Source organism: Symsagittifera roscoffensis, chromosome 6, assembly GCF_963678635.1.
Source record: "Symsagittifera roscoffensis chromosome 6, txSymRosc1.1, whole genome shotgun sequence".
Lineage (NCBI taxonomy): Eukaryota > Metazoa > Xenacoelomorpha > Acoela > Convolutidae > Symsagittifera > Symsagittifera roscoffensis.
This window is the reverse complement of record NC_087067.1, coordinates 31,048,539-31,068,444: the sequence shown is the minus strand read 5'-3', so window position 1 is coordinate 31,068,444 and position 19,906 is coordinate 31,048,539. Positions and strand designations below refer to the sequence as shown.

Sequence of the window (19,906 nt, the reverse complement as noted above, 5' to 3'; positions counted from 1 at the left end):
TTTTTGTTTAGAGTATGTGGATGGAACCGGTGATGATGCGCTTAAACGGTGGTTTGAACTTGGAAAAAATGAAATGGTTTCGGAAAACGAATTCTAAAATAATTGGACAGAGCCATTTTTTGACAGAAAAGTTGCAGACTTGATTTCAGAACTCGAACCAACGGACGTAAAAAGATTCAACGCGTTCCAACATGGGTTTGGCTCTCAATCGTTGAACGTCATCACGCACAAAAATTTAAAGATTGCGAACAGCATAATTGCGTGTGCGGAAAAGACATTACCCAAGATGATTGGCATGGCCTTTTCTGTTTCAAAAGTGCAGGGAGATTCTTAAAGGCCTTCGAACCTAAATACCCTTATCAGGCAGAGTTTGTCTTCTACTCACATTCTCTCTGTTTTAGAACCACGACACCTCTACAGGACCAATCAGAAGCGACCAGACGGATCGACGCTCATTCCATGGGCTGTTGCTAAGCAGCTGTTGTGGGATGTAACGAAAGTAGACTCCTGCGCCCCTAGGATTAGTGCCGGGTCTGATTGTAACCCTGGTACGGCTATCGCTGAAGACGAAGAGCGGAAGAATGACAAGTATATAGAGCTTTTGAGATTCAGGGCGCGGCTGACCACAGCACAGAGTTTTTTTGAGCAAGTTTTGTAGGAACCTTAGCATATGGACTGAGGAACCCAGAGCAGGCAGCTTTTTAAAACAGAGAGTTTCCCTGGCAATACAGATTCATCGCCGCTTTTTAAAACAGAGAGTCTCCCTGGCAATACAGATTTAGCGCCGCTTGCGTAACAATAGTTGAAAAAACAACCTTTGACGAAGTTTTTTTATTTATATTACAATCATATTTGTAAATTATATTTTCTCGTGTCGAGTTGCGTGTTCTTTTTGAAAAAAACGTAACACGTATCGAGTTTAATTTTAAGGACATCTACTTTTATCATCTCCTTCTTATCATTATCACTTCAATATCTTGAAAATTCCAAGAATTTGACTGGAATACGTGATGAAGGGACTCCAGACTGTAAGCTCGGTTTCTATTATACTTTTGACCTTCTGATTACCGAAAAAGGAATCCTCATATGTGACTTGAGTGAACGACTGTTACAGAGTGCAAAAAAGTGACGACACTTTTCTTGGTTTCTGATCAGCTTGAACGTATCAGTTTAGAATTGTAAAAACTGAAGATGCTCAAAATTGTGTGAAAACGTTGAGTTAATAATTTAAATGCTTTCTCAAATTTAAATTTTTCATGGGTGTAATTTTCAGAAAAACTTTAATTGAAAGAATTTTTGTACTCATTTCTGTCAGTTGGACTAGGATGTGATGTATGCTCTAATCAAATTAGTGTGAGACAAGTGATGGTAGGTCGATGGAGGTGAGTTTTTTTTGTTTTAGCCTAATTGTTGTGATAAACTTATTAAATAGTTCTTTGTTCAAATTTACCGCTTGTGTGTTTTCATATCATATGCGCGCTGCGCTTTCCTCTTCTGGTTATCTTACCAAATCTCGCCATCCCAGCCGTAGGCGAGCGAAGTTTCCCTGGCGTAACTAGACGCAAGAAGGAGTGAGCTGGTGAATCGACCTACAAATGGACGTCAGGTTGTACCACTCCTTTCTTTTTTTTCATCGCCTTTGCCTCAGCAATTTTAAATCCTAAGTGAGAGTATTCATAAATCACCCCAAAGAGCTTCCTTTCTCGCCCCAGTTGTCTGTGTTTCAGGTTCATGCCGCAATTCCAGGCAAGGCGCATCCCTGAGTTCTCACAGAAACTAGTTATCGGGACTTCAAGGACCAAAGATATCAAACCAGCTCTAGTAAAATCAACAATTCACTCCTACCGTGGCGCAACGCTTCATGATCTGTTTAAAACTGTTTTACAATACAGACCAATGCTCCTAAAAACAGTAATAATAGTTGCTGGATACAATGACAACATGCTGCATCCACAAGAATTAGAACAGCAGTGGAAAAACTTGATTAACCTCGTCACTAACAAGTTTCAGCACAAGACACTGATCATCCCCAAAACAATTCAGAACTGTAATAGTTCCGAATTCAACCGCAAAATTCATATTCATAATCATGTGCTGTTTATTTTGATAAATAGATTTGTCCACCCTCATACACTTATTATTTCACCTAACCTCAACCTAAATCTAACCCCTCAAATGTTCTGCCGTGATGGCATCCATTTCTCGTTCTACGGTAATGATTTCTTTACAAATTTTCATGCAAATTTAATCTATAAATGCTCTCGCTAGCTTGACACCGCCATCCTTCCCAAAATGGCTACTCAAACACACTGCCTTATTTGTAAAAGTAGACTGCGAGGCGGAGGTGTTTGGTGCTTAACGTGCCCAGGCTACATGCCTGTAAAAGATGATCTTGTCAAAAAATAAAGTTGGTTATAACTTCATTGAAACCCTCAATAGAACTTTGAACAGCTTAATAGAAAACAACGAAAATAACTTCGCAATGCACGCAGCAATGATTTTTCCACACTTATTACTGTGCAAAACAAAGTCCGAAATTGATGGATCTTTATCCAAAACAATAGCAAGGAGACTCAAGCAATGGCAAGACGGACACTTGAATGGACTATAAAATGAAGGAAAGGCGCTGCAAATGCGCTTGTTGAAAGAAAGTAGAAGAAAAACTGAAACTGAAGCACAACAGTTCAACAAACTAATGAATACTGGAAAAATATCAAGCGCAATTGCAAAACTAACAGACACATCTAAAGGCGTTCTTTCGCTCGACGAGATTGTCAAAGGTAAGACAGTAGAACAGACTCTCATAGAGAAACACCCACCATCTAAACCAATTGATGAGAACTATTTTACACCAGTCTCAAACGAAACAATTCCTTTCCATCCATCGATGTTTGATCAGATGAACGGTCAACATATCAAGAAGGCAGCCATGTGAACGCACGAATCGCATGGACCATCTGGCCTCGATGCAAATGAATAGAGACGTATTTTAACACACCTCGGTCAACAATCAGTTGAAATTTCAAAAGCAATTGCTAAAATTGCCGAAAAATTGGCCACCGAAGAACTAAATCCGAACTAATGGAACCATATAACGGATGCAGATTAATACCCTTAGATAAGAATCCAGGGGTAAGATCCATAGAAATAGGAGAAGTTATGCGTAGGATAGGAGGGCGAACAATAACTAAATGCCTAAAAAAGAACTCATCTCGCTCGGTTCAAACTACCAACTCTGCCTAGGACAAAAATGTGGCTTTGAATATGCGATCCACACGCTAAGATATCAATACAGCAAAACTTCCCTCGACGCTGTTTTACTGATAGATGCCAAAAACGCTTTCAACTCGCTGAACCGAAAGCTGGCATTAAAAAACATAGAAAATACCTGCCCTTCCCTTTTAACAGCGATTAAACACTCCTCTCCAATACATCTAAGCTATTCGTTAACAAAAAAAAACAATCTACTCTCAAGAAGGGACAACCCAGGGGGATCCACTAGCAATGGCCATGTATGGTCTAGCCATAATTTCCCTCCTAAAACTTTTAGCAGTAGACGATGTAACCCAGAAATGGTACCCAGACGACGGAAATGCAGTCGGTAAATTAAGCAATCTACGAACCGTCCTCGATAAAATTGTATCACTGGGTAATTTTTTCCGCTACCACGTGAAAGCATCCAAATGCCAATTCATTGTCAAGGATGAAAATCTCGGTGAAGCTCAGAAAATCTTCGCAAATACAGGAATCACTATAAAAGCAGGAGCCGGAATGCTTGTTTCAGTTATTGGATCAGAATCTGAATGTAAAAAGTTCCTCGAATTTCAACAGAATGAGCAAATCAAAATTTTGAAAAAACTAACGAAAATCGCTAAAACATCCCCTGAAAACGTTTATGCCTGCTATACTAAAGGCGTTCGAGAAAAACTTTCATTTCTTGCGAGGAAAACCCCTAACACTATGGAAAACTTAGAAATATGTGAAAATATTATCAAAGAACAATTGTTACCTAACCTAGTCTATAAAGACACTTTAAACCCCCAGTTCCGTGAGATATCTTCCTTACCCCTTAAAGTGGGCGGACTTAACATCAAGCTGCCATCCGATTATGAAAGCTACCTAGAATGGTCTAAGGAAACATCACTAGTACTGGAATCTCAAGGTCCTAATACAGCAGTAACACAGAAAGAAAAAATATGTACGAAAATCAAAAAATTGAAAACTGATAGAACAAATCGAAAAGAAAAAACAAACCTCATTAACTCCTCAAATGAAACAGATAAATACGCAATCGACCTGGCCTCTGAAAAGGGAGCCTCTAACTGGCTCAATGCTCTACCAATGAGCAGATACAACTCCAAACTGAAGAAATCAGAGTTCAGAGACGGTATTTACTTAAGATACGGATGGGAACCAACCAAAACCCCACTCACATGTGCATGTGGTGCTGATTTTAACTTGACACATGCGCTTGACTGTGCAAAGGGTGGTTACACACACATAAGACACAATGAAATTAGAGACACATTCGCCAACCTCAATAACGAGGTTTGCCATGACGTCGAGATTGAGCCGAAACTTCAGCCGTTGCAAGGCGAAAGCTTTGTCAACAATTTAACTACAACTGAAGATGAGGTACGACTTGACATTAAGGCAAACGGACTCTGGGGTTCACGATTCAGCCGCGCTTTCTGTGATGTGAAAATTTTCTACCCCATGCCAAAACATCGCGAAAACTGCATAAGGATGCATACAAATACCACGAAACGCTGAAAATATCAGCAAAGAATTTTAAACGTAGAGCAGAGTAGCTTCTGCCAGCTAATTTTTGGATGCACCGGTGGCGCTGCTCTAACAGCCACGCGGACGATGCAGCGATTAGCCGAAAAACTAAGTGAAAAAAGACAAGAAAGCTATCCATAATCTATAAACTACATAATAACTAAAATAAGCTTCGCGCTCCTGAGGAGCTCTATACTTTGTATAAGTGTAACATTCGCCCGGAAGATACATATCGACGGATAACAAAACTAAGTCTTAAGACGACTGGCTAGCGTCTAAACAGAGCTTTGCATGTTTTTCACCGTCTCTACCAAGCCAGTACTTTTCGGTGGTCTTTCTAACATCGGGTCGACAAAAACGTTACTGTTCTCCGGCTTCGACCAGAACGCTCAAATTAACTGAATTACATGCAAAAATAGTGAGCTCATGGCTGGGTCTCAGTATCCCCAGACCACGAGGTCACTCCTAAAAACAGGGCTACTACTTATTATATTACTATTGTTTTTGTTCAGTAGATAAGAATCATCATCTCCATCGAAGATGGATCAACCCTTTCCCCCCAACTCTTAGCACCTCATCCTTGTCAAAACTAATCCAAATATCAACTAAATTCAAGTCAGGACATGACAGGATGCTAAAAGTTCATATGAGTCAATAAAAGTTTTCCGTCCCGAGACCCTTCCGGATTCTTGAATCCGGTGAATCAAGCTCCTTGATCTTGATTTCTTCCTAATCCGGAAGGCTGGTTTCTTACCCTTCACCGTTGTTTGCAACGGCCTTGCAACTATTGTAGCAGCACAATAGTTGCAACTCGGAACGTTCTCTGCAATCTGCTGCTGTTTTTCTTCAATTTCGACTTCTTCAATTTCGATAAAGTTGTTCTCGTCAGCGCAACTAACGTTGTTGTTCTCTTTTTTCACTAGTTTTTGTTAAAAATGGCCGTTTCAGCATTTCTCAGAAATGTGACGTCATCATTCGAATTTTTGAAATTTTAAAATACTAGAATATTCCAGCCTTCACCGTTTGGCTAAACGTTCCAATAACGCCCTTAGTTCATAAAAACCATCAATCCGGAAGGCTTACTGCTAAAATTCCGATTTCTGCAGAGATTGCATTTTGGCCATTCTGGTCGAATGTCACATACTCCCCGGACAGTCCGGTCAATGTCCTCATTGAGTCGCGCAATGTTCTAAACGGTTACAGTGTCATCGAACAGAATTTACAAAATGCACGAAATTACTTTTATCTACGTCACATCGACTCACTGCAGAATATAAATGGCATCATACTACATCATTATAGCCTTCAAATTCTCTCATTAACCTGCACTCTGAGGATGTGACTTAAGATAAAACATATTTTCTGACTTCCAGTGTCAATGTCCCGATTGAAACTTTTTCTCTTAGATTTAAAAGGTGTTGGCTTGCAGGACAGTCCTGCCAACCAACAAGCTAAAATTATCCTACTATGCTCCTTCCCTTCGGAAATCTTGCTTGTTTATTGTCCTGAATATTAAAACTAAGAAACTTTGTGGTTAGAAAGAACAATGCAACAATCTCCCTCTTCGAGAGATTACTCAAGCCTTCCACATCACCACAAAGTGATCAGTTTTCCTAAGTGATTAAAAACCATCATGCAGGCTGGAATATTTAAATATACTCTTCCCTCAAGCCTTTCTAAATAAATAATAAGTGAGTGTCTCTAAAGCCACTTCAACTAAAACCAAAATGCAAATTTATAAATGCAACAATTTCAAAACTCAACTAAATGTTTCAGTTTTCAATTACAACTTGGTTGCTTGGTTTCTCACTTGAGTTTTTCACACACATAAAACAATTCTGAGTTTTGACTTTTCTTCATCATCCCTTTGTTCTCTTCTTTTTCGTCGTTTAGAAGTTCTAAAACTTCTAAATTCTTCTAATTTTCTTTCTTGCTGCCTCTTGTTTTCTCGACCATTCGTCAATGCTCCATTTCCTCCTCCTGTGACACTGACTCCGCACTTTCGGTTTCCGTGTCTTGTAGCACGTCATTGACTATCCTGACGCTGTTGGAAGCCGTCCTCCAACACTTCTGCTCTTCCACCCTCTGCTTACAGCAAGGTAGGGGATCCACGTTTGATTCTCTGTTTCTACAGAAGCTGTTGTGGAGACACAACGTCACGTTTCTCTCCAAATCTTCTTTCAGCATCTCTGCCTTCTCATTTCCACTACGCTCGCTCGTCCTGGAAATTCTTTTCACAGCGGTGGTCACTGCATTCCGATGGGTCACGAAAGCTCGCTTGAAAGCTCCTGCCCCAATGTCCAGCTGATATTCACTGTATACTCTGCCATGCTTCGACATATGCTTTTTCGCATACTCGTACAACCATGCAGTCATGTTAGCTCTGAACCATGGCATCAATCGTTTTCTTGCCCATATCTTCTTCACTTCCATCGGAATGTTTAGAACTTTGCACATTGTCTCAAAAAGATCTAAATCTTTTAGACAATCTAATTTCCGCAATTGTTCTCTCGTCGGTGCCTCCTGTCTATTATTTTCTCTCACATGAGCTTCCAGCCATCGTATTGCCATCATAACTCCCACTATCACTATTGTTACGGGCTGTGATGAATCTGGTAAACCCATGGAGAGCAGCTCTCCAGAGTCCCAGATCAACATCAGATTACTACGCTTGGGATACCACCAGGTCTGCAGCAAGCAGTGGCAAGGAAACTCATCATGCGTCAACATGATGCTCCTCCAATTACGTTTTCCCGAAGCTTCCAGCAATGGTTCCACTTCCATCATCACTCGGTGGATTTCATCATTCTCATCTACTGCATTGTAATCTGTGACAGTTGATCCTCCCTGTTTCTGTTTTTCGAAGTCACTGAAGTTCCCGCTCACATATCCCATGAACTTCTTTCCTAGTATTGACTCCAACTCTTCTTTGGTTCTCTCTGGAATTGCTGAGAACATCTTACATAGTAACTCGTAAGACTTTTCAGACATCCTCGCTAATCTCACACACTTCGGCACTGAGAAGGCTTGATCCACAATCGTTCTTGTACTCTTTACGTCCACAGCTACGAAATGTACAGGATATCTGCTCTTGCACATTGGAGCCAACGCTGAGCCCACCAAATATCGTGCTCCTGATGGTCTACAATAAGTTTCGCTGTGTCTGATGTTCATCTCTGTTTCGATTGCTATTCTTAATTTTTTTATTATCAAGTTTTCAGTGTGGGTAAGTCCTACCCCCACTCCCCGGACAAAAATATCCATCGGCGTCCCCGTCGATCGCATACCGGGTATTAAGTCAAGGTTAGAAGCTGGAATGAGAAGTTGTCCTTCCTGGGCAGCCCAGGAAGGATCATCTCGTTTGGTCTTAATGTATTTCGCGCTTTCGCGATCTACGTCTTGAATCGTAACGTTGGTCTCTTTAGGGTCTGATGTCATTTCGTTCAGCCACTCTAAGACGCGCAGGTTCGTCAGGTCTTGTTCATTTGACTGCTGTTGCTCATCGTCGAATTCTACTTCGGGTTTCGACCAGTCGTCAACCCACTCATCGTTGTGATCATCGACTATGTCAATGTCTTGTGACACGGTTATTTCCTCTAAACCCACTACTTCCTCCACTATATTCTTTAGATCTATCCTATCCACTACAAAGTCGTCACCGTAAGGATTTTATTTCTTTCTTTGTCTCGTCCCGTCCTTCTGACGAGTCTGAATCGTGAGCGGAAGATCTGGTTCCAAGTTCTTGGGAACCGCTGTCTGTTCGGGTTCCCGCCAATCCTCTTCTGCGTAGGGTAAGGTTTCATCTTCCGCTTCGATCTGTTCGTTTGGATCCAGGTCCAATGGTGTATCCGTACCTTCCTCTACGACCTCGTTTCCATCGTTCTTCTCCCTGGTGCCCTTTTCATTGACCTCACAAGCAGGATCCATCATTAAATAATCCCCTTCTTCCATGTCTGCAGGTATACACCAGTCTTCTGTCGATGGATTGTGTGGCTTGATGTTCTCGTAGTGGGCGGCCCGGCCAGTACTCAGTCTATAAAAGCGTCCCTCCTGGTGCACCTCCGTAATCATGAAGGGTCCCCTCCATTTCTTTAGAAGTTTCTTTGTCCCTTTCGGTGGTATAACGTTCTGAAATACCCATACATAGTCTCCCACCGAGTAAGCTTTTGCACCAGCTGCTTTCTTGTCGAATCTTTTCCTCTGCCTTGCCTGTGCTTGCTGAGTATTTCGTCTACACAGATCGTTCAACTCCTGTTGACGTCTGATCACATCCCTCACGTAAACCTGTGGAGATGTTTTCTTCCCCTCATACTCTGGGTAGAAGAATGTCAAGGGTAAAGACTTCTCGTGTCCCGTCAGCATCATGTATGGGCTGACCCCAGTGGTGGAGTGTTGCGTGCTATTATAAGCTCCCATCACCTGTGGAAGGTATCTGTCCCAATCGGTCATGTACCTGGAACAATATACCCTCAGCATCGACACTAACGTCCTATTCTGTCTTTCCACTAAGCCATTCGTCTGAGGATGGTATGTCGTGGAGTGAGCCTGAGCGACTTGTGACCGTCTCATAAGCTCTTTCGTAAGCTCGCCTACGAAAGCCGTTCCATTGTCCGATTGAAACGTCATTGGACAACCATGTCTTGCTATCCACGTATTGATCAGGTGGTCGCATGTCTCTTCCGCCGAGGCAGTTATGCAGGGCACGGCCTCTGCATACTTCGTGAAGTGATCTATCATGACCAAGACTTGGTTGTAACCGCTGTCTGTCATGCATATCTTCTGGTGATCTATCTGCACCACCTCGTTGAATTCAGACGACTCAATCGACTGTAAAGGAAATCGCAACTTCCTTGGATCCTTGACCTGTTGGCATGACAGGCAGGCTGTTACCCATTTCTCACATGCCTTTTTCATTCCAGGCCACTCAAAGCGCTTCAGGATCCTCTGATACACTTTGTCGATCCCTTGATGGCCCATCTGATCATGCGACCTGAATAATAGTTCTGTCTGATAGAGTTGCGGCAACACTATCGCGTTATATTTGTATAAGACCTTGTCTTCTTCTCTTCTCCTGCAAGCCACGATCCCGTCCTTGTTCAGATATAATCTCCCCTCCTTCTGCATGAAGTATTGTCTCAGGATCCTATAGCTGTATTCTTCTAGGTCACCTTTGTCAGGTGCACCGTTTTCTATCCACCTTTTTAGGTTGCTTGTCATGCGATCATTTCTCTGCGCCCTTAGAAGGTCCGAGAGTCTGTATCTCGCCTTCAAGTACGTCTTCATGACCCTCATCTGACTATTCAGCTCGTTGGGCTGATGTGTGTCTTCTTCCATCTTAACACACCAAATCTTCGCCAACGGTTGTGTTTCTTGCTGAAACGGTTGAAGATCAGTCCTGACTGCTTCTTTCTGTGGCAATAAGCTCATCGAACGTTTCGATACTATTATTGTTTCTAAGTCATCCGCTGCGTTGTCAAAGACACTTTCGCTCGGTATAAGGTAGCGATCGCTGTCCGGATCCTGGTACACCTCTCTGTCCAGGTCTCTCGCCCGAGTTTCCACTAGTAGCGTGTGTATCGCTAGTTCTGACAGTTCTGATCCCGAGGTCGAATTCCTGTCGGAATAGGTATCCATTCTTGAGTTTCGGGAATCATTATCCGTCCAAGATGTTGTGCTGGAGACTGCACGCTCCTCCAGATCATGTCTGTATTTCCTTCGCATCCATCTGAACTCCCCGGACAAAACCTTGTTCTCTAGGTCCTGTTTCTCATCAGGAATTTTCTCGTCTATCTCGGACTCCCCGGACCAATTCACTTGTCCCGGGTGTTGATCTTGTGATCGCTGGTTTTTCTCCTCATCCTTCTCCCCGGACAAATAGTCTTGCAGCAGATTTTGTTTTACAACTTCACCGTCTTTATCCCGGTCTACAAAGGTGACAGTTTTCTTTTGCCTGCCGCTCTCCTGTCCTTTCTGTCCGTAAGAAGTACTGGTTAAAATCTCTTGGGGTATTGAGGATACTAGTTGCTGAACTATTGTCCTACAATCCCTCTCGTTCTCTTCGTGTTGTCGTCTGGACGGCATGATCTTCACCTTCTCACTGACTGTCAGCGATGCCACTGCTGCTGTCCACTCGGGGTCATCTCTGGTCACTTCTCTTTCTAACAATCCACCCAGCATCCGCATTACTTGTGGTGTGACTTGCACCGTTTTATCCAATAATGAGAGGCTGTTTATATTCATGCGAGAGAGTTCTTGCTGGACCAGGTTCGAGCGCAGCAACAAATCCAAGGGGACCGGATCCTCCTTGGACAGGATCTTTATCTCGGCTGCTTTCTCTACAGGTAACTCAGGATGCCCTGGAATTGGATGTCCAGACTTATCCAACCATCTCGTTAAGGGAAGCGCTTCATAAGTTTCTTTGTCCAGAAACGAGAATCCCTCCTTTACTTCCGCCTGATTGGCCTGCTTCTGCTCCAATCTTTCATAGAATTCAGTTTTCTTACTGAGGCTGTCAGCATTCTGGTGTTTGTCACGCATCCTATGTTCGATTATCATATGGTAGCCATCCAGTCTTACTATCCACCTACCAATATAACTCTGATCCATCGAGTAGGTCTTCAACCAGGATAACGCTCTGTTGTCCACGCGTAACTTGAAGGGAGCGCTCCCCAAGTATGCACGGTACTTCTCCACGAAGGTGACTACTGCAAACATTTCTGCTTTTGGTGCGCCATATTTCATCTCTGTGTCACTCAAGACTTTGCTGCCGTATGCAATGGGACGGAGAACTGTTCTTCCGTTCCATTCTTGCTCTTGATGCAATATTCCTGAGATGGCCACCACCGATGCGTCTGTGTCAAGAACATACATGCCCTTTTCTGTAGGCATGCCCAGCACTGGCGCTTCGCACAGTTCCCGCTTTATGTTCTCGAAAGCAACTTGTGCCTCATCGTTCCATTCGAACTTCTTCCCTTTGTTGCGCATCAGCTTCTGCATCGGATACACCTTGTCCGCATATCCTTTAATGAATTCACGGTAGTAATTGGCAAACCCTAGGAAGCTCATGAGCTGTGTGTCCGTTCTAGGAGCTTTCCATGTCAGCACAGCCTCTACTGCTTCTGGATCTGGCCTCACACCATGCCTGTCCACCATTCTTCCCAGGTACTTGATCGAATCCCTAAGGATTTCACATTTCGATGGTTTGCATTTCAAGCCTGCTCTTTTCATACATCCGAAGACCTCGTCGAGCCGATCAATGTGATCCTCCAGGGTCGGTGTCGCTATGACTACATCATCCATGTAGCACATCAAGAGATTCCCGTACTTTTTGGTCACTCCTGTCAAAGCCTGAGCCATCAGCCTTTGAAAAGTTGCTGTTGCATTGCACAAGCCGAAGGGCATCCTCTTCCACTGGTACAACCCCAATTCGCACGCGAATCCGGTTTTCTCTCTGTCCTTCTTTCGCAGAGGAACCTGCCAGAAGGCAGAACCCAAGTCCAATGTGGTGAAGAACTTTGCATCACCAAGTTTAGATAGGCTCTCGTCTATTCGCGGTATCGGGTACGCATCTTTAATCGTTACCGCGTTCAAGTAACGAAAGTCGCAACAAAATCGTTACCGCGGACCCCCCGAGTTCGGCTCTCCTTCTTTTGGTCCACTCTTGCTGCTTAGTAGCCCGTCCAACCTATCCATGATAGCCTGAGTTCGCCTCTCCATCATCGCGTCTATCTTTGTGTCAAGAGACCCAAGAGACTGCTCTTGCTGAATTCTTAACTTCTCCATGTCGGCTCTTAAGCGTAACTCCCTCTGTTCCGCCTCTCTTGTCATTCGCGACAAGTTCCTCGTCATATGTTCGTCCGTTCTTTCTTTCAAGCGTTTTTCGCTTCTGCCAACTTCTTGTCTGTTGCGGTTTATTTCTTCCCGCAGACTTTCTCTTTCAATGTGAACTGCTCTTTCTAGTTCACTCATCCTTATCGACATCAGTTCATTTTGTTCTCCTAAACTGCCCACTATGTTGTTTAAGGCTTCCTCTAGTGCTGCCCCGTTATCCATGAGTGGCGTCACTAGTGGTGGTGTAACCCTGTCGGTCCCAGGTAACTTCGTGCTTGTCGAGATCCGGGCCTTGACTCTCTGCTTCAACGTCTTTTCATTATTTAATTCAGGATCCATTAACGCGTTGCCAAGCCCTCTGGTTCTACTCTCTCCAGGTTGTGGCTCCGAACTTGTCCTAATCGCGAAGTCCTTTGACTGGCCCGGTGTGTTTGCCTCTTTGCTTATCGTTGTCACTACACCAAATTTATCCATGGTTCCAGTCTCTCTTCCGACGTGTGCCTCACTCTCCTGGATCGAACTATTGAGGCTGACTTGAGATCCAAAGTCCCCTTGCTCCTCTTCATCCTCTTCCTCCTGGGACTCACCATCGTTTCCTGCTCCTCCTCCCATGCTGAATGGAAAGATGTTTCCGAAGGTGTTCTTCATTCTTTCTGAGAACGATGATGAGGTTGTTTGTTTCCCAGTTCCGCTTGCCATCATACTGTTGTCTGTCGGAGATCTTCTAGTTGCCGTTACTTCAGTTGAGATGTCGGACAGTTCCGACATCTCCTCTCGATCCAATGTCCCGGTGGAAGTGGCAAAATCATGGCCTTGTTCTACCGGAGTAGATTCACTCGCCAGCCTTCTGCCTCTCCCTTCCAGTCCATTTACTCCCTGGTTGTCGTTCATGGTATGGTCCGTAATGACCTCCACTTCTAACAGTTCTCTTCGCTCTTCTGAGGTCTTCTGACTTCTCGTTTCAACCATTCTGCCTGAAACCGTCTCCTCTTTATCGGACCGGGTTCGCTTGATCCAATCCACAAAAGGATCGGTCATCGTTTTTCTTTGCTTTTCAGGTATGAATTTCCTAGAGCTATTACCTCGTTTTGGTATCCTTGACTTGTCTAAACTCATTCTTTATTTGTCATTTTCCTATGCCCACTCTTGACTCAATTGCTAGAGACCTTATAGTTTTATTAACAATAATAATGACACAACACAATAAATTTCACCAGATTCTACTAAATAGTGACCACGAATCCCTGTATGTTGTCAGAGTACAGTTTGTATAAAATTTATTCACACTGACCGATTATCGGTCCAAAGATCTGGAAACTAGCACAATATGATGTTATCAGTCAATTTTAAAAGATAGTGTACTCACTACCCAATCAAGCACAGTTTAGGTTGATTTAAAATAAAAAAAAACACAAAAAATATATATTGACACAATATGAATGTATATATAAAAAAACGTATGTGTCTTGTACTCTTAGTCGGTCGCAGTACGATAGTCGAACCTGTCTTTTAAAGAAAAAGCTTTCCCTGCTTGGTGCTGCACCAAACAGACAAAACTTTGAAGGCAGTAATTTTCTCAAGTGGGCGTCTATTGCACCCACCGAGTACTGTGTTACCTATTCTGCCTTCGGACTGTCCGAGCTAGACCTACTAAAATCCTCAGGGCAGTCACTTTTCCCAAAAACGTATTATGTTTCAATCCACACCAATGAGTCACGCTCTTTTTAATTTAGACTTAGTGTCGCGAATATCCAAGTTCGGACCTGTTTTGTATTAGTCTGGTTCTTTTTGAAAGGCAAGTTACCAGTGCAGTCAATGATACCTAGCCTGTGTATTAATAACCTAATACCTCTCGCTTTTTAGTCTTTCTTTCGTTTACCTAAGTCCTTAATAAAATAATACCCCTCCGGATCGGCACAAATAGGACCCTTCCGGACTGTCAGAATATAGACCCCTCCGGATTGGGACCCCTCCGAGTTAGTTAATAGTAGACCCCTCCGGATTTGGACCCCTCCGAATTAGCAACTACAAGACCCCTCCGGATTCGGACCCCTCCGGTTTTGTGGAAGGTAGACCCCTCCGGATTCGGACCCCTCTGACTTTGAAAAATTTCGACCCCTCCGGATTGGGAGCCCTTAGCTCTGTCAAAGTAGCTTTTCGTAGTTTTCTTAATCTCAGCTTATACCCCTCCGGATACGTTCTGCGTTGCGTTTATGCTGTTTGAATTAACTGGGAAGGGTATATGGTCCTTTCCTAGACCCCTCCGGATTGAAGTTAAGGCACTTATTTGACAATTCACACTAACGGTGAAGGGTCTTATCACTTGCCTAATTTCGACTCTATTATGGTTGTCTTGTGCCTTCAGCCCTCCCTTTTTGTCTAGAACTGTCCTAAGTTACTTAGTTCAATCGCTATCAACTTTTGGTAGGGGTATAAGGGTTTTCAGAAAAATTTATAAAACGTGAAGGGTGTACCCCTCCGGATTTGTGTAATTTGCTAAAAACAATCTCAAAAAATTTTCTCGCTCGCTTTTTTGAGTAATTCTCTTTCCTACTAGTAAGATCAGCTAATTTCTGATCTAATGGTACCAAGATTGACTCGATATGCTCTGTAGTTCCAAAGTTATTAACCAAAACGTCTTTTTTCCAAACTCAAAAATTTTCTCTCTTATAGGTTCCACCTAACTTTTTCCGCAAATCTGGTCCTTTCGACCTAAAAATTATTGATCTGAGCTCAGAAGGCCTATACCCTTCTAGTTCAATGCAAAAAACCCGATCTAAAACGCTTTTGTAGAAAAATTTTGCGAAAAACTATGCTACCTGGACCCCTCCGGATTGATGAATCCACCAAATCAAACACGTTATGTTCGATTTCTCTGCAACCCGGAAGGCTTTCGGGTAGCGGGTTTTAAAACTCGTAGATTCACTAGTGGACGTTGTCCGAACAACTATTTTTGCTGTCCTAACTCAAAGATTTCAAAAAATTTTCTGATTTTATAGTGTTTCTTACTATCAAAAAATGGGAAAATTTGGTTTTTGGTACCAAACTAGTTCCAACCACTTCCGAACTAAAGTTAACCGGCTCTACTTATTACAGTAGTGCAGTTACGATGTAACACACTAACTTAGCGCTTTTTTCCGTTTCAAAAAATATCGATATCTCGAAAATCGCGACTTGTGGGGGGATCAAAATATCGCTATTTTGACCCTAAAAACCGGTCTGTTTTCGTTGTTTTTCACTGAAAAACGATATAAGACTATTAATATAGGCTATATAAGTAATAATATTAGTAATACTATACCCCTCCGGGTTTGTTTATTATCCGAATTAAGGTGCTTAACTCGGATATTCGCAGTTCGGTGAAGGGTCACCACAGTGCAGCACTGTCGAGCCCCCCACAGATTACTATCTTACTTTTTGTACCAAAAGGGATACAAAACTTGTTAACGATACCCAACAGTCGATTGTTGTTGTCGTTGAGCCCCTTCTTGTTGCTCCTTGTACTGCTTGCCGGATCGGTCTTCACCCAGGACCCTTCCGAATTGAGCGCAAATCAGCTGACCCTTCCGGATTGAGCGCAATTTATCATTAACGTGCTTAAATGCTCAAATAACCCTACAGTACAAGCCTCACAAACGGGCTACAAAACTGATCGTAACAATCCTGACTGATATAAATGCCTGTAAAAACAATATATCTATCAACAACAAACGGGGGGGTTGAATCACATCTTGTCTGGGGGGATGATTTCTACTGATTTTTTACTTTTTTACTGTTTTTGGTTTTTTCGGTTATTTTTTATGTTTTTTGTTTTTCTTGGGTACTATACTACTTTTTGTTTGGTTTTGCTTATATCTTTAAGTGTTTTTGGTCACAAACCACTCAGGGGATGAGGGGTTCATGATTCCCCCCACCCTTCCTGGTTCGTGAATTTTCGGTCTTAACTAGGTTAAAAAACTATTCACGGTAATCCGGAAGGCTTCCGCGTTCCGAACTACCCTTCCGCCCCGGCAGTTTAGGCCTATTAAGGGCGTTAATGTGAGCATCCGCTCGGCGCGGAGTGCTCGTTAACGGTTCCGCCGGTCATGATGTTATGAAAAAATAACACCCAGGAGCGCCATAAAAACATACATGTAACATTCGCCCGGAAGATACATATCGACGGATAACAAAACTAAGTCTTAAGACGACTGGCTAGCGTCTAAACAGAGCTTTGCATGTTTTTCACCGTCTCTACCAAGCCAGTACTTTTCGGTGGTCTTTCTAACATCGGGTCGACAAAAACGTTACTGTTCTCCGGCTTCGACCAGAACGCTCAAATTAACTGAATTACATGCAAAAATAGTGAGCTCATGGCTGGGTCTCAGTATCCCCAGACCACGAGGTCACTCCTAAAAACAGGGCTACTACTTATTATATTACTATTGTTTTTGTTCAGTAGATAAGAATCATCATCTCCATCGAAGATGGATCAACCCTTTCCCCCCAACTCTTAGCACCTCATCCTTGTCAAAACTAATCCAAATATCAACTAAATTCAAGTCAGGACATGACAGGATGCTAAAAGTTCATATGAGTCAATAAAAGTTTTCCGTCCCGAGACCCTTCCGGATTCTTGAATCCGGTGAATCAAGCTCCTTGATCTTGATTTCTTCCTAATCCGGAAGGCTGGTTTCTTACCCTTCACCGTTGTTTGCAACGGCCTTGCAACTATTGTAGCAGCACAATAGTTGCAACTCGGAACGTTCTCTGCAATCTGCTGCTGTTTTTCTTCAATTTCGACTTCTTCAATTTCGATAAAGTTGTTCTCGTCAGCGCAACTAACGTTGTTGTTCTCTTTTTTCACTCGTTTTTGTTAAAAATGGCCGTTTCAGCATTTCTCAGAAATGTGACGTCATCATTCGAATTTTTGAAATTTTAAAATACTAGAATATTCCAGCCTTCACCGTTTGGCTAAACGTTCCAATAACGCCCTTAGTTCATAAAAACCATCAATCCGGAAGGCTTACTGCTAAAATTCCGATTTCTGCAGAGATTGCATTTTGGCCATTCTGGTCGAATGTCACAAAGGGGGTGCAGATCGCTACGCAAAGTTCAATTTATCGACAACTCCATAAGCGCTATTGTAGAGGAAGGACGGCTAAGATAAATTAACATTACGACGATGCATTTAATGCTGATTTATGACTTCATTGCTGATATATATATGCATTTTTATATCGCTGGTATGGCCCTATCCTGCTTGTGCGCTTACCGTAACTAAACGGAATAGCCCCTTTTGTAATTTAGTTTTTTTTGTTATAAAAAAAAATTGTTTGAAAACGTTGAGTTAATAATTTAAATGCTTTCTCCAATTTAAATTTGTCAACGGTGTAATTTTCAGAAAAGCTTTAAATGAAAGAATTTTTGTACTCATTTCTGTCAGTTGGACTAGGATGTGGTGTATGCTCTAATTATATTAGTGTGAGACAAGTAGATGGTAGGTCGATGGAGGTGAGTTTTCATTTTATTTAAGATAATTTAATTTGAAATGACGGCTAAGGGACGAAACTGGAGGGAGGAATGCGCTTTAGCTTTCAAGCATCTGAGGCTAGTAGTTCCATTTGATGGGAAAATTCGTTCTAACGTTCATGCTGTCCAGCTAGCTGGTTCTTATCTAACTTATCTTGAGCAATTGTGTTCGATATTGGACATGATAGCTTGCGAAGATTCGTTGCCACGTATCAAGTTGAATTTTTACGAAACAATCAAAAGAGAAGGCGATCATAGTATCACAGGAGTGATACCAGGAAAAACAGAAGTCTTAAGGGATAGCTCAACAGATGTAGCTTCGCCTCAAGACGATCTGGAAAATTTGCCTCCCTTAGACTTGTCTTTCGTGGAGAATTACAACGATTTAGAAATCAACTTTGATTGAAGACTTTGAAAGAGTATTATTGTTGTCAATGATTTTCTGAGTTTTTTGTCCATAATAGTTTAATCGTTGCATTTTTCATTTTGATCCCAGAGGTAGATATTTACATTAACAAAAACATTCCTACATCACTTGAAATAAAAAATCTAGACCTTGAGTAAAGAATTATTTGGCAATGGAGTCGTGAACATTTTCGCATCTCATATTTTTAGCCGTTTCTCTACGATCGGGAATGGGTCCTAATAAAAAAGTTCAATTTTCACCCCATCAGAAAGAATGAGCTCGTTGTCTTCAGGTAAATTGTTCAAACATCATCAAAATTCTTTTAATTAATTCATATGTACTGATTTGCTCTAAATTTCAGTCATCCAGAAGAAAAAAAGCTAGCAGTTAAATTAGCGGGAGGTTTTGAAGGCGATCTTTTTGCGTGAGTTCAAGTATTAATAAAAATTTGATTTGGAAGCGCTTTGTAGTCTGAAATCCTAATTTAGGAAGCGAGTGTCAAATGAGCAAGTTCGAGTTGGCAAAGGACATTTTTGGGCTCAGTCGGCTAACAGCCGATTATTTAAAGACAGCTTCTATTACGGACCCGTTAGTTGAGTTTTTGCAACTGGTTTCCCACGAATATTCTTCAAATCAGGGGCGGATTTAGGGGGGGGGCGGACGCCCCCCCCTCAGGGATTCGACCCCCTGCCGACCCAAAGGGTCCCCCCTTTGATACTTTTTCAGAAATCCATTTTTGGCAGACCGACCCTAAAATTTTTCTACAGGCGCCTTTGGCGCCAATATATACTAACTTTGAGGGGGAGCGCGCGCCAAAAAAAACGCTATTTTTTGTCAAAAATTTGCCTGCGGCGCAGAAAATTTTGCCAAAATTGGGGCAAAACAGTGCTCTGGGAGAGCTCGAAAAATCAATTTGGTCGACCTAAAAAAAAAAAAAAAGGTCGTCGTCAAAATTTTGGAAAATTTTTTGAAAATCCGCCCCCCCCCCTCGAGAAAATCCTAGATCCGCCCCTGCTTCAAATAAAAGGGTTATGTGGATCGAAAACCTGAGCATTGCGTGAGCGTTATTGTTGAAATGAAAATCCTGCTAGTGGTTCAAGAAGAAAACTAAATGAAAAAGAGTTTTTTTGTGTGTTAGTATCCATCAAAGTGTTGTTTCAGGTCCCTCTAGGATTGATCATTGGCAAACCGATTGCTGTATTAAGTTTCTCTAATTTTCAAATACGACCTGTTAAATTGAGTTGATATTATTGATAAGATATTGAACTGGAGAATTCGCCATCTGGTGTTTTTTTCTGATGTGCCTGACAGGTGGATACATCTCATCAAGTTAATAAAAGCATCTTATAGCCTTAAAAAATAAATGAGTTTTTTTTC

General features: G+C 42.2%; 1 protein-coding gene across 4 annotated transcripts; it reads left to right on the top strand.

The window, feature by feature from the left end:
* The first annotated feature begins 1,409 nt into the window (after window positions 1-1,409).
* LOC134847707 (uncharacterized) lies at window positions 1,410-19,803 on the top strand. Of its 4 annotated transcripts, XM_063864882.1 has the most exons (6): window positions 1,410-1,432; window positions 17,996-18,105; window positions 18,739-18,821; window positions 18,891-18,953; window positions 19,018-19,117; window positions 19,691-19,803. In XM_063864882.1, exons 2-6 carry the CDS (start codon window positions 18,007-18,009, stop codon window positions 19,772-19,774), a joined length of 429 nt encoding a protein of 142 aa, XP_063720952.1. In that variant the 5' UTR covers window positions 1,410-1,432; window positions 17,996-18,006; the 3' UTR covers window positions 19,775-19,803. The 4 variants fall into 4 exon arrangements, 1 of the variants encoding a protein (XP_063720952.1); XR_010162874.1 differs by lacking the exon at window positions 1,410-1,432 and having other exon boundaries at window positions 17,994-18,105; window positions 18,186-18,821; XR_010162872.1 differs by lacking the exons at window positions 1,410-1,432; window positions 17,996-18,105 and adding an exon at window positions 18,113-18,542.
* The last annotated feature ends 103 nt before the right edge of the window (window positions 19,804-19,906 follow it).